Consider the following 14,571-nt stretch of genomic DNA (forward strand, 5'->3'; position numbering starts at 1 on the left):
CAACATAGTGTCCTATCTGTGTCACATATTGCATTGTTAACAGCTTCACACAACAGTGTTCTCATCTTATACACGATGTATCTCTTTTTGACATGGTTAAGTAGACTAGACACATTCCCCATTGTTTTTTTAGTGTTGTTCCCCATTCCAGATGTCCAGAGATTCCTTGACTACTGTGCTCACACTGTCCTCCACTCTAACTACCCGTTTAAGCGAAGCAATGAGAAAAGGGTTCCTCAGCCATATCTGTAGAGCAGCTGCTGCAACGTCTCAAATACTGGATTCACACGTTGGCACCAACCCAAGACCGCGTAGTACATACTTTTGAGCATCAGCGAAATTTTTGTTAAAAAGCTTCTGCGTAATTTCTCTCTTATGTCCTTTAATATAAAAGAAGGGCAGCGTGTCAATGCATGTGTGAGGTTGTTTTCTGCACCATTCGTCTGTATATACACAATATATACATGTTTGTGTAGCTTTTTGTTGCAGTATATCGTATAAATAATAATAAGCTACGGTTACCTGTAAAATATCGCTAGCAGTAGTGTTAGGAGATGTGTCTTTGTCGCAACTGTCCACAGTGTCCAAACATGCACCCTTAAACGGCTTGGCCCTGCTCTTGTCCTCTTCTGCTTTTTCTTCAGGAATGAGAAATGTTAAATTTCTTTTCCCCAGTTCTTTGCCATAGTCATCCACCCATGAGTTATCATCGTCCTGTAGTACTGGAAAATATTTAGGGCTGCACGATAGACCCTCACCCGATGCACATGTCCTCGTACCTGCACAAAACATTTTAATTAGAACAATGTCACAGTCAGCCCCGTCGTGGAGGTCTTTGAGGTTGTCTGCGGTGTTGTTTGTTGTTCATCTTGCTTGTCCTCAGGACCAAAAAGTTTTCTTTTGATCCCTACATAGCTAACTTAAGGTTTATACCATCTGAATAATTTATCAATGTGTGAGAAGACTTCAAGGGTTCTATCCCATTCTTTCCACTGGACACAAAGCCAGTGCTGAACCACGTCTCCCACTCTTTAGACGTGATGGGGTAGCGTTTTTGTTGCTCTGGGGTTCCCATCCTTGCCTTTTGAATGATAGAATCATCCTTGCATGATCTAAAAAAGATGTGGGATTCTGGGTCGTAGACTTCAAGGTCTGTTTCTACACGATAGAGCTCTCCAAGCTCAGACCCGCACCATTGTGTGGTATAGACTCCTTTTGAAGCACTCATATCTTTACAGACTTTGTTTCTGAAGTAATTCCAGTCTTTGGCTGAAAAACTAATGTGCGGTGTGCTTTCACAAAGAAAAATTTCATCAAGCTCTCTTGCATAAAGATGAACTGTTCCATGCTCAAACAAGAATCCCGACATTCTAAAATCTTCCACCACCCATTCAAACTGAGGCGCCCAAGCCTTTCGGTCCAGAAAATCAGCCAATGTTGTTGGGGGAGTCTTCTTTCTGGGAGCCATACTCATTGCAACAGGATCTATAATTATACGTCGTTTTGGAGTCATTACCCCCAATTGATTACCTGCGACGTCCATGATTGTGATGCGGCAAAGATGGCGCTGTTGTTCTGCACAAAGATAGCTACGTCCAATACGGATTCATCCAAAAAATCGTTCAGTCACACTGTTCCACGCTCTCGGTCAGATGTAAGTAAAAAAAACTTTTCACACCCGTCTTCACCTTTTGGTGATCGAGCCCCACCCCCACTAATAGAGGATGAGGCCGGACATGCCCTAATACACACCCCCATGTCTTTGTTGTTCAACCTTGCTATGACCCCAATCTTTTTTTTTATTAATTTTTTTTTTTAATTCATTTTTTTTTTAATTAAATGTTATTTTGTTATTTAATTTTTTATTAATTTTTTGATTAATTCATTTTTTGATTAATCAAAAATGTATTCAAGTGCACGACTGTTACGTGCATCACATGCACGCGCTTTGCTGGCCTTTATTTACTACTCACAACAACTATCACTCAAACCAACATCTCCACAAAGCTTTATCAGACTTTACAGCTTGAAGAGGTCGATCACTGAAAATAATAAATTTAACAGCTGTAAGGAATTGGTAATCACACTTGTGTCTAACCAATTCCCTCATTAAGTACAAATAAGCAGCCTAGAGGTTGAACAGTTCTCATCCCCAAATTCTAGTTAGAATATTGCTTTCTTCAGTCAGTCAATCAGTTATGGAAGGATGGCCTATTCATGTCTTCTTAAAAACACTGTTAATAGACTACCTCTGACAAAAGATAAACCAACAATCTTCTGACTGTAGATGGTTTTGTCAAATGAATAAAGAATAGAATAGAATCTTTAGCTACACTGGTTGTTGAACTAGAAATTCAAAAGAAATTATAAATTGCTCAACATGAAATAATGTCTTGAAGCACAATAGTCGAGGGCCATCATTTGAACATTTAGTGATACTCTTCAAACATAAATGAGGAACTGAAATGACCAATTTGCTGCAACATTCTGCTTCCTTTACCCAGTTGTGAATGACACAAGAATCATTACTGTAAAGTCTGAGGATGTTTTTTGAAGTTTAAATGTTTGAAGTAACCCAGTATTGAGAGTGATCCATGAAACATGAGCCCTGATCAGGTACCAGAGACTTGACGGTGTTAAATTACTTCATGTTTCCTAATAAGTGCATATAAGCATCCTGGGTAGGAAATTTCAACTGCCCTTCTAAACACCTTTATGTTGGCAGAATTAGTCATTTTGTAAATAAGTGTTTAATTAGATTCTTACCTGATGATGGTCTGAGGACCAAAGCATCAATACTACTTCTTTCCCCTCTCTACTTTTTAACAACACTCTGCTTGGTCAGAGTTTTCACATCTTCTTATTTGCAGACTGTGACAATGTAGGATGTGCATGAGGAGACATGGAAGCTGTGATTGGACTGTTGCTGATGCTACTCAGAGTCTCTCATGGTGAGCTGATTAACTTATTTATTTGGACACATTTTATGCAGTTATGGGATGAGAACATTCAAAATGTGCAGTCTGACATCATCTTCAGTGATGTGTTTCCCAGCTTAAACACTGACGCATACTGGGACCACATTCATACAAGAATCAGGAATATTAAATAAATAAATAGGTTTCGTCAGCTTTCTCTATTTACATATGAGGGTAAATTAAAGCAGTTTATTTTTATAACTACAATTGAAATTGAGCTACAAATAACAGATACAAAAGATACGCAAGAGTACATGGAAATAAAAGCACATAATTGACCTAATCATTAATGTATTTAATGATGATGACTAAATCTCAAGGAACTTCAAAGGCCCAAAACTGAAAAACTGAAACAGAGAGAGGTATTGTATTCTCACTCAGAAAAAAGAGGAAACTCAGTTATAAAGCCAATGCTGAAATGTATTCATTAACTAAAGGTTCTACTAAGAGGAGGGATTTTGCACCAGTTGAAATGTTTTTGTTTGGTCTTGGCTCAAAGACATGTTCCTGCCTGCTGTAAGAGAGATACTTACAGTTACAGTCCCCATATCATTTTCAGATTTTCAAAAAATAGATCTAATTAAATAATCATGTTAATATTTTTACATCTTGTCTTTCACAAATGTAATTTAAAATTTTACCCATGTTCTTCATAAATCCTTATTTTCACATTTTTCCTGAAAGTTGCTTCAGAGTAAAATAGTGAAGAAAAGAAAAAACTTTACAATCTTGTACTGACTATTGCAGCTACACAATGCTCACAAGAAACATTAAAAAGACACTAAAACACACAATGTTTGTATTGTATTTTAGTAGCTTGTTCATCTATATATATCATATATAATTGATGTATTATTAGATTATTATTACTGATGTCAAATTGAAGTAAATTAGGTAAATGTGGTGAAGTATAAAGTACAATGTTTTCTCCTGAATGTATTGGAGAGGAAGTGTAATGTAGTATAGCAAATAATCGAGTAAAGAACCTCAAACTTTACTTTAGCAAAAGTACTTTCAGTTCACTTCTGGTCACATGCCTGTGTAATAACTTCCTGTTTGCAAACTGTGGTCTGAAACAGCTCCAGCAAAACCCACTGTCTCTGTAGATCTGTTGATTTAGAAGAATTGGAAGGAACAAAATTGTTAAAAATTTTTACAGCTTATGTTTCAAAATGTCCAGGTGTGGAAACCTACTGTTATGGCGGAGAGGATGGAGCTCAGACTTCACTTTAGTAAATTTACTTAATTACACTTCACGCCTGGGCACATTGCTGTGTAATTCTTAGCTGCAAAAGAATAAGTTCATGTTTTGTAAGCTGGTCTGAGAGAAACACAGCTGCAGTGAACCCACTGTTTTTGTGGGTTTAGTTACATCTCATTGTCATTCATCTTGTTATTTTTATCTATTTTTTTATTTTTTTTTACAGCTTATATTTCACAATGACAGGATGGAGCTCAGTGTTATGGAGCTTTGGGAGGAACTGCGCTGTCCTCCAGCTGATGGACAGCGCCTCAGAAATATTTAAATACCAATTGTTAAGCAACAGAACAGTAATACTTGCAGGGAGAAAGAATCAGATTCTGTTTAATGTGATAGAAGACAGATCCTCATTTACTCCCATTAATGGAACATTTAGGATCAAAAACCTGAGCTGGACTGATGGTGGTGAATATACTCTTGAAATCTTTGATTCAAATGGAACGAGATCAGAGCAGCGGACTTTACAATTACAAAAACATTATTATAAATATCTGTACCATCATTCATTCAGTCTATAGCAACATTACCTTTACTGTCTGTACCTCTGTGTGTATATTGTGTAGGCTATCTCTCTTAAATGGGGAGGATAGAACAATGGTTATTTATTGTAACCCTAGTTCTACAATCATAAGGGGACCAGCTGACTCAGAGTATCATTTACATAGAATGAACTCAAGTGGACAGTCTGTCGCTTTGTAAAGGTTTCAGTGCACTGCTGCCTTATAAGAGTGATAAAGATCCAGAGGCCACAGCTCTGTTTATACTAATGCTAAATGTGATGTTGTGAATCAAGCTTACACAATCTGATGCACTACAGAAATAATAGTACTGTAGATTTCCACATTGTGGATGTCCAGTGAAAATGATATATCTCCAAATGAAGTTAAATTGAAGGATAAAGCGTTTCTTTATAGGGTGAGAACAATCTCCAACTTCTTCAGGTAAATCAGCCATTTTAAACACACTGGATTATCCAAAAACAGGATTATTTTATTAGGACAAAAAAGTTTTTTCACTTTTGTATTGGTACTTGATGTCAGTTATGTGTCATCAGTCTCTTTAGGTGAGCCATCTTTTTGCTGACATTTTGAACAATGACAGTACCTTTAATGACTGCAGAGAATTGAATAAAACTTCCAGACTCATCATTAGTGTTAGAAGGTGTGAGGTTTCCCTCTACTGCTTTGCAGAGGTATTATTGTTGCTTTTGGATAATTCTGTATTCAGTAAAAAAAATAAAATAAAGATAAAAATTAAAATAATCATATAATCTTCCTCACTAATGTTGAGTGCGAAACATGCATGGTTAGTGCTGCAAGTGCAATAAATGAATGACAACAGTTGCCAGTTGAGGGCGACAGAAACTAAGAGAGGACAGAGAGAGGAGTGGGGTGTTTACATGAAGAATTATACAGATAAGCTTCAAACCAGGAACATTGAAGAGAAATAGTTTTAGCTGTGGGCTAACAGCACATATTTAATCTCCTTGTGTTTGTGTTATAAATGAGGAACTGAAATAAGCAGTTCAGTTGGTTAATCTTCTAACTCTTGTAGCTTTTTTTAATTGAACATTATTCTTCGTCATCCATCGTCAGTCGCAGGGGGCTGGAGCCAATCCCAGCTGGCAAGGTCGCCAGTCCATCTCATACACGAACAACCACTCACACTCACAATTTAGGGTCACACACCTAGGCCACATGTCTTTGGATGGTGGGAGGAAGCCGGAGCACCCAGAGAGAACCCATGCAAACTCCCCCAACATGCTGTGAGGCGACAGTGCTAACCACTGTACCACCGTGCCGCCCTCATTGTAAATCCAATAAGCAATGTTATACACATTTCTCTGTCATTTATGATATTTTGATTTCACTGTCTAAACCAGAATTTAAAATACAACTTGGTGTGTGTTATTGTGCAGTATGTGTGTTCAACATGTTCTCATAATAGCTTGTGGGTTAGGCAGGGGTTTGAAAATTTAAGACATAATCTCAAGATGTGAATTTTGATTAAATGTAACTTGTTGTCATTCATTTAGAGTTGATAAATATGATGCATCAGATGCTTGTTTTGTCAGAAATGACGACAAAGTCATGTGGTTTGTAATAATTACTTTGTTAATATTTGAACATGGACTCCTCAGAAATGTCAAGGCTGCCAGTCTCAAATCCTCTTTCAGTGTGAAGGAGGAATGTTTCCCTCTTTTCCACTCAGTCCATCACACCCAAACGCCCTCTTGGTCTGAGCAAAAAGGGAAGTGAAACTGGCATCACTTCCTTTTCTCGTCTCTGCCTATAAAAAGATGAAACCAACAACACACAGAACACATTTCAGGCTGTTCAGTGTAGAATGTGCAGGTTTGCTTTTGGGTGAAGGAGAAAAGTGTGAGTGGAAGCTGCTAACTGGGTCAACAGAGGCTGAACACTGAGGAGACATGCAAGCTGTGATTGGACTGTTTCTGATGCTACTCAGATTCTCTCACGGTGAGCCTTTTAACTTACAACTAACAACACAGATTCAAACTGAAACTTCTTGCCCAGTTTGTTTCACATACATTTTTGAGTGGTATTTTATTGTGGTATCTGTGCAATACCCATAGTGTCTGATCAGCATCTTGATATGCCACACCTGTAAGGTGGATGGATTATCTCGGCAAAGGAGAGGTGCTCACTAAAACAGATTTTGACAGATTTGTGAACAATATTTGAGAGAAATAGGCCTTTTGTGTACGTAGAGAAAGTCTTACATCTTGGAGTCCAGCTCATAATGAATGGGGACAAAAACAAAAGTTTTGTGTGTATAATTTTGCTCAGTGTATGTAGTCATGAGTATAGACAGGTTAGAAACCACCTGTAATTACCACTTTTATTGATAAATTTTGTTAGAAGAGCTCAAATATCAGTTTCAAACTGCTGCAGTTGTCAGTTTATTCTTCAAAGGTTCAGTGACTTTTTAATTCTAGTTATTTCCAAGAGCAATGGCAAATCCAGGAATCAATTCCACATCATTGTGCAATAAGATAAAAATACAGTAAAAATCAAAATGATGAGTTTTGAAAATTGACCCATTAAATTAATAATTAGAGTGCTTCATCCCAAACAGTTTTCGATTTTCCACTTAATTTTTTTCTCAAGTCACTTCAAGTTTTCCACTATTTTCTAAAATAGTTCTGTAGGGGTGTTTAAAAAAAGAGTGAAGTTAATTTAGCTAACTATATGTAAAAAATATATTACAGTGAAATATGTTTAATATGTTAGTTGAACCTGTTACTCAGCTACACAATATTAAATGTCTGTTTGCGTTGTCATGGTCATTCAAAAAATTTAATGATTAAAGTATGATATTTACATTTTTTAAAAATATATTTTCTCAAATTTCCAGGTATGAAAACATGTGATGGCAGAGAGGATGTAGATCTGTTGATTTTGAAGAAATCGAAGGATCAGAATTGTTTATGTCTTTAACTGCTTATGTTTCAACACTTCCAGGTGTGGAAACATGTGATGGCAGACAGGATGGAGCTCAGTGTTATGGAGCTTTGGGAGGAACTGTGGTCCTCCAGCTGATGGACAACGCCTCAGAAATATTTAGATACCAATTGTTAAAAAACACAACAATAATACTCAGTGGGAGAAAGAATCAGATTCTGTCTAATCTGACAGAAAACAAATTCTCATTTACTCCCATTAATGGAACATTTAGGATCAACAACCTGAGCTGGACTGATGGTGGTGAATATACTCTTGAAATCTTTGATCCAAAAGGACAGAGATCCGAGCAGCGGACTCTACATTTGATCATTCGAGGTAAAAAATCATTTTTGCCAACAAGGTAAAAAAATATTTTTGTTAACTTAAAGATCTGTGTGTCCTTTATTACAGAAATAGGAATTTTGCCGACAATCGCCGGCGTACTCTCTGCACTGGTAATTCTCCTGGCAGTCGGGGTGGCAGTCGTCTTTGTTCACAAGAAACAGGAAAACAACAAACCTAAAGGTACTAAACAAAACTTTCTTAAACCATCATTGCATTCAGAAACTGTTGTTTTTCTCTCTCTATTTACAAATCAAAACATTAGACAATACATTTATACATATTAAAATACAAAAATTACATACATATTTTGGACAATACATTTGGCTTTCTAGCAGAAAGTTAGATCACTGAGTGGTAACTGTTTTCTCATCTAGCTATCAGCAAGAAAGCAATAAAGCATATTTCAGAATTTGTGAAACCATTCCTTTAACAATCGACTGATATCACTTCTGACATGAGCAGTAATGTCACCTTTATTGTAGTGAGTATATCTAATCATTAAATGTGATGTATTTGCATCACCAATTACTTTTGCTCTGCAGAAGAAGAAGTTGAACAGGAATTAACCTATGCTGATGTCAGGGTCGTGCAGCCACCTGGGAGGCAGATGCAGCAAAGAGAAGAGGTGGAGGTGGAGTACGGCCAAGTCAAGATTTCAAAGCAACCTCGGCAGACTGTTGAACCAACAGGAGATAAATAATAATAAAATAATAAATTATTTTATTTTTAATGGCCTTTCATGCCACTCGAGGTCACCTTACATCATAAAATACGACAAGAGGCAATTATATATTGCATCATTAAAACAGCATAAAAACAGAAAAGTAAATAAAAGTAAAACTATATTTTGAGGTCCCTTAGGAGAAGGCCCTAGCACCCATTACTGAGGTTGATGGGTGGTACTGCCAAAAGATTTAGACTGCAGGAAAGCGAGAAAGAGTGTGGGTCTGAATGAGGTAACTTGCTGTAGCATTTTGTATGAGTTGCAGTTGGTGAACATGTTTTTTGGGGATGCCTGCTAAATTTGCATTGCATTAATCAGGGATGTGCACAGACATTTTGGTGGGCAGGGGCTCAAGTTAAAAAAAGGGCATTTTTTAAACAAGACAAATATATTAACTTTTTATTTTCTACAAAATAATCAGTTCACACAGAGACCATGGTCTTTTTTAGTATTCACTAGATTTATCACAGGAGCAGGCGACAGAAACGCAAACTATGCCACAATGTGCATGTTTTCTATGCTACTAGTTTCAAGTATATATTTACGACATAGTTTCATTAATAATGTGTTTATTTTTCACAAGGCAATAAATCGTTTAAATTCTTTTGGTGTTATTGGAATACATAACACTTCACATAAATCTTCACACTAAACTGTGGCATTGGGCTGCAGGCATAATACTGCAACATAATAATAATAATAAGCAACATAATACTGAATTGCCTGAATACATTAATGTATTGATCAAATACTTTGTTATTGTTGCTATTATATTACATTTACCATGCACACACACACACACACACACACAATTATTTAGATAGATTTTTTCCCCCAATAAATATATTTGTTTGACAGGGAATCCTGCAAACAGGAATAAATATACTGTATAGGCCTATTAATTTATTAAAAAAACATCCCTCTTGAAGAAGAAAAAGGGCAGGTGCTGAAGTCCCTTTTGATGTCTATGTGTGCACGTGCCTGGCACTAATCAATGCGTGATGTGGCCAAAGCCTTTACTATAACTTCTGTTGAGTGTTGGGTTAGAACAGCGCGTGAGAGAAGGTACTGTCCAATGTGACCAAGGCTCTTAATCTGTGTGGAGACAGGTATGACATGCATGAGGAGAGGATGTGATACAGTGTCAAAAGCTGCTGTGAGGTCCAGTAGGATGAGAATGGAGAGTAGACCGGAATCTGCTGCACGGAGGAAGTTGTTGGTGATCTTAACCAGGGCAGTTTCTGTACTATGGGTCTTAAGCCAGACTGAAATTTTTCAAGGAGATTGTTTTTATTGAGGTAGGTCTGTAGTTGAGATGCAACAACTCTCTCTAGAATTGTGGATATAAATGGTAAGTTGGAAAATTTCCTGTGGTTGATGTGGTCATTGCAGTCTAAACCAGGTTTTTCCAGTGTTGGTCTTATTATGGAAACTTTCAGAGAGGGTGGAACCAGTGGACAGAGAGGAGTTGATGATGGATTTTACTAGGGAATTTATAAAGGCAAACATGCTTTTACTAGGGCTGTGGGGATCGGATCCAGATGACATGTAGAGTAATTAGACTTGGTAATAATTTCAGAAATGTGACTTTCAGTTTGAAGGCTGAACTAAGTTTTTGGATATGGAGAAACCATTTTTGTACCAGAGTCAGGGGCAGACTGGGAGAAAAATTCTGTCCTGTCAATGTAGCAACACCAGCTCACATTACCACACATCCCCACAAACACACATTCACTACTTTGGCTACATTTGTGCATAGATGGTGAAATAATATAAGCTGTAGGCCTACTGTACGTAACAGCAAAAGTGTTTGTGTTGAAAAGAGATGGGGACATAAGGTTCGAGAATAGGGGTGCGATGAAAGACTTTGGTCACGAGAACAAGAGGAAAAGATATTCTATAAATATTCTATGATGAAATATATGAGTCGGTCGTCTGGGAGTCATCCCCCTGAAGATTTTAACATTAAACTCTTAAGCAACAAAAAAATGCAGTAAATTAAGTAACTTTCAATGATTTCAGCCCGACAATGACAGGACAATGATTTAATATGAATCTCTTGCTAAACGTTTCCCGGCACTAATTAAATCTTGACCCAACCATTTCATGCAGATACAGGGGTGTGGTCGGTCAATATGAATGTTTAATTTTTGGTCAATGGAGATATTTAACTTTTATTGCCAAAAACAAGTAAAAACAAAGAGATAATTTTATTTATTGTATACATACTCAATGATGATGGTTTATATAATGTATAATATAATTTTATATTAGTACTTTGTTTACCTATTAAAAAAATAATATGTAAAAAAATAGGTAAACAAAGTATCAGCTCCAGCATTTGAATGACAAGTTTTTATAGACTAGATATTGTACAGTATTTAATATTTTCTTAAGAAGAAGTTAATTCAATATCTCTTATCTTTAGGTTATGTTGCACTTCTTCATTTTAACTTGTGTCTACTTAATGAGCATTTTTACTTTTATTTCATAGTTTAAACACTGAAAATTTGTAATAACGACAATACAAACTTTAAGAAGAAAATTTTCTTGTATTTTTTGTATTAGTCTACAATGATTGGCAGACATGAACAGTACTCTAAGTGCCTGAACAAATGGCATCAGTATGTTTATAATGTTGGTTGATCACATGTTTACATGTCGTCAAAAATGGTTACTTTTAACTGCATGTTAAAAGTTCAAAGTAATAAAGTTTGCATTTACTTAAATCATAATCTATTTATAAACACATGTTGATGGATGAGTCAAGGGTCAAAGTTTATCAAACAAACTAACATGCTCTTGCATTTGAGATTTATTAAAGGTTGTGGGAGTCCAGGAGTGTTAATCTCAAATTCAACCAAGCTGTCTTCCTTTGGTTTTCCAGCCTAAAGATAAGTTAAAAAAAATGTTTTGTCTCTGAGGAAGTTCACAGTATGCACGCATTTGTTTCCTTGAGGTAAACACTTCTGCTTTTTCTCAAACATCATCTTTTAGTCTTACAACATTTGTTCGTTTCACAAGGTGTTAAACCAGTTGTGACAGTTGACAGTAATATATCCCCTCAATGCAATGATAAATATGAGTGGGTGTGTAGTTTTAATTTTGCTGCTTGCTCTAATATTTAAGTTATTGGGATGATTAGTCTGTTTTAGATGATCCAGACATAGATAATATAGCCTACAGTCTTTTCATCTGAAATTTGAAATACACTTCCACCTTTCCCACAGTTTTTCTTAATACAGTCAGTTAGCAGCAAAGGAGGAACACCTTTTAATAAAAGAGGGTTGTTCTCTTCTTTTTTCTGCTTTACTGAAACAAGAACAAAACTGAGAGGGACAAGTGCTTTTGTAGAATTTAGTAAACTCAAGCACATGAGGTTCAAGAGAAAAGGCAGGGGCGGATCTGGAATTTTAGGAAAAATCCCGAACGGCCAATCCATTTTAGGCCGAACCGGCCGGTGTGCAGGACTTTTTATTTATATTTTTCAACTTTAAATTATCTGTGACTGTGCCGGCCGGTCAGCTGCAGCGAATGCTGTCTGTGTGTCTATCAGACTGGGCCAAACCAATACTTTAAATATTGAGGGGTGATACGAGCGGCCCCTCCTAACTTCGACCAATCCCTGTTTTTGCTGAAATCTGATTGGCTCAACAACAGCGATCAAAGGAGTTTACTTTCCATCTAGGACAAGTTTAATCTCAATACATTTTGTAGGGCTGAACTCAGCCCAGGGTTGTGTGACAAGCACAATAGAGCAGGTAAATAGAAAGTTGTGGTGCCGAAAAAATAAGATTTTAGAAGACAAATATATTGGCACAATGCCATATAAATGCGCCAAATTATCCGGCCCCTTCTTTGGTGGAAAGGTGCTGCGCCAGTGCAGATGAGGCAGGACCCAGCACAGGCACTGTAATGCATTTATTATAACCTGAGATTATTTATATATGCATTTCTACATAGGCATATAGGCTAAATTATATATTTATATATATTTTAAACAACAGTTGAAGGTAGAAATAAGAGGAGGAGGAACAGGAGGAGCTGTAGGAGAAGGACGAGGAAAAGAAACATTATAGGAGGAGGAGGACAATGGAACCAGAAACAGTGACAGGTACTGGGGCAGTGTACAGGGCTGTAGTAGGCAATTATCCATAGTTGGAATTAGAAACTGGATTATTGATAGTCATATTTAGTCAGGGATAGGCCTACTCAGAGCTGAAGCTGAGGGATTTGATTTTTATGCACACACATACACACTGCTCTATTTAATGGAACTGCATTGTAGTATTTGATTTTATTTAACTATTTTAGCACTGCTAAAGGGCTTGCCTGATCTGGTCTTGTTCAGTGCAGCGGTGCCTTGCTTATACATCCTTAAGAGGGTGTCACAAAAGTTTCTTGAAGGCCTTTTTCATAATGAAATTGACTGTATACAAGTACAACACTATTTATTAAAATACCTGCAAAAATCTTTCACCGCGCCCCCATACGGCACTCGCATAAAAAATGGTTTCCAGTTTAGAATGTAGGTGTCACAACAGAAGTATAGATATCAATGTTACTCAACTGTAGCAGCAATCAACCCTTTGTGTGAAGTTTTAATAATTCTAATTTTTCAGTGTTGTGTTAAAGTCGAGAAATTTGTCTGGACGCAGCTGATTCGGTCAACAGAGGCTGAACACTAAGCACATGGAAGCTGTGATTGGACTGTTGCTGATGCTGTCTCTCATGGTGAGCTTATTAACTTGTTTAATTGGACACATTTTATACAGCCATGGGATAGGTACATTATAAAATGTCTGACATCAACTTCCATGATTGTTTTGCTCTTCACACATTGACCTACCCTGGGACCACATTTATACAACAACATTGCAGTCCTGAAATGTCATGTGCTATCTTTGGAAACTTGGGGGCTTCACTAGAAATGTAAGATGAAGTCTTGTAAGTTTGAGTTAAAGTTTTCACTCAACAACATGAGTTTAGATGTTGTGTCTTACACCACAAAAATGAGTACTATAGTAACTAAAGTCAAACTGTTTTCCAGTCAGAGGACTGTGAAATAATAACAATTGTAGTGAACAACGGTGTGGATTTGTGCATTTTACATTGAATAAATTTGGAGCTACTCTAAATTCAACGAAGGTTAAAATGAAGGGCAACTGGACTTGGTTGAAGCTACTGGAAGACGTTTCGTCCCTTATCCAAAGGACTTCTTCAGTTCTGTTTCGTCCCTTATCCTTTGGATAAGGGACGAAACGTCTTCCAGTAGCTTCAACCAAGTCCAGTTGCCCTTCATTTTAACCTTCGTTGGATAACTATGACCTGGATGACTGAGAATCTTCATAGACATACTCTAAATTCCTTTCTCCTCCCCAGAGAAGAAGGGGAGGGGTCAAAGTTGCTTTCTCTAAGTGCTATCCCGACCATAAAACTGGCACCTTTTTGATTCCGAAGCTGATAACGCGGGGCCTGACTGTTAAACTGACAAAGGGACACGAACCAGCCATTGGCATCTCCCTGAACAGCCTATCAAAACTGGCCCCCCACACATGTTTCCGTGGCAACTGACCTTATTCTTTGTTTATTACCACATCAAAAAGGAAAACCCCTGTCTCACCCAAGTGTGACATGGTCCAGACGCCAAACTTTGGATGACAAAGGACTGCAGTCTCCAAAGACTCAAAGCATTTAATTAAGTTTAATTAAATCTTTAGTTACCTGATTACGTTTGCCTCTATTTGAGTAGTTATGTTAACTGTTGTTGCTATCTGTTGTTGATATTAGTGCTGA

General features: G+C 37.1%; 1 protein-coding gene across 1 annotated transcript; it reads left to right on the forward strand.

Annotated features, from left to right (window-relative positions):
• Positions 1-2,899: 2,899 nt before the first annotated feature.
• LOC123966439 lies at positions 2,900-9,303 on the forward strand. Its single transcript, XM_046042601.1, has 4 exons — positions 2,900-2,951; positions 7,725-8,042; positions 8,118-8,231; positions 8,594-9,303. Exons 1-4 carry the CDS (start codon positions 2,903-2,905, stop codon positions 8,749-8,751), a joined length of 639 nt encoding a protein of 212 aa, XP_045898557.1. The 5' UTR covers positions 2,900-2,902; the 3' UTR covers positions 8,752-9,303.
• Positions 9,304-14,571: the final 5,268 nt, after the last annotated feature.

Source organism: Micropterus dolomieu, unplaced genomic scaffold (genome assembly GCF_021292245.1).
Source record: "Micropterus dolomieu isolate WLL.071019.BEF.003 ecotype Adirondacks unplaced genomic scaffold, ASM2129224v1 contig_13445, whole genome shotgun sequence".
In the NCBI taxonomy this organism is placed as follows: domain Eukaryota; kingdom Metazoa; phylum Chordata; class Actinopteri; order Centrarchiformes; family Centrarchidae; genus Micropterus; species Micropterus dolomieu.

Coding starts and splice junctions, on each gene's coding strand:
- LOC123966439 (XM_046042601.1), top strand. CDS start 2,903: ATGGAAGCTGTGATTGGACTGTTGCTGATGCTACTCAGAGTCTCTCAT. Junction 8,043..8,117: donor TCTACATTTGATCATTCGAG/GTAAAAAATCAT, acceptor CCTTTATTACAG/AAATAGGAATTTTGCCGACA. Junction 8,232..8,593: donor GGAAAACAACAAACCTAAAG/GTACTAAACAAA, acceptor TTTGCTCTGCAG/AAGAAGAAGTTGAACAGGAA.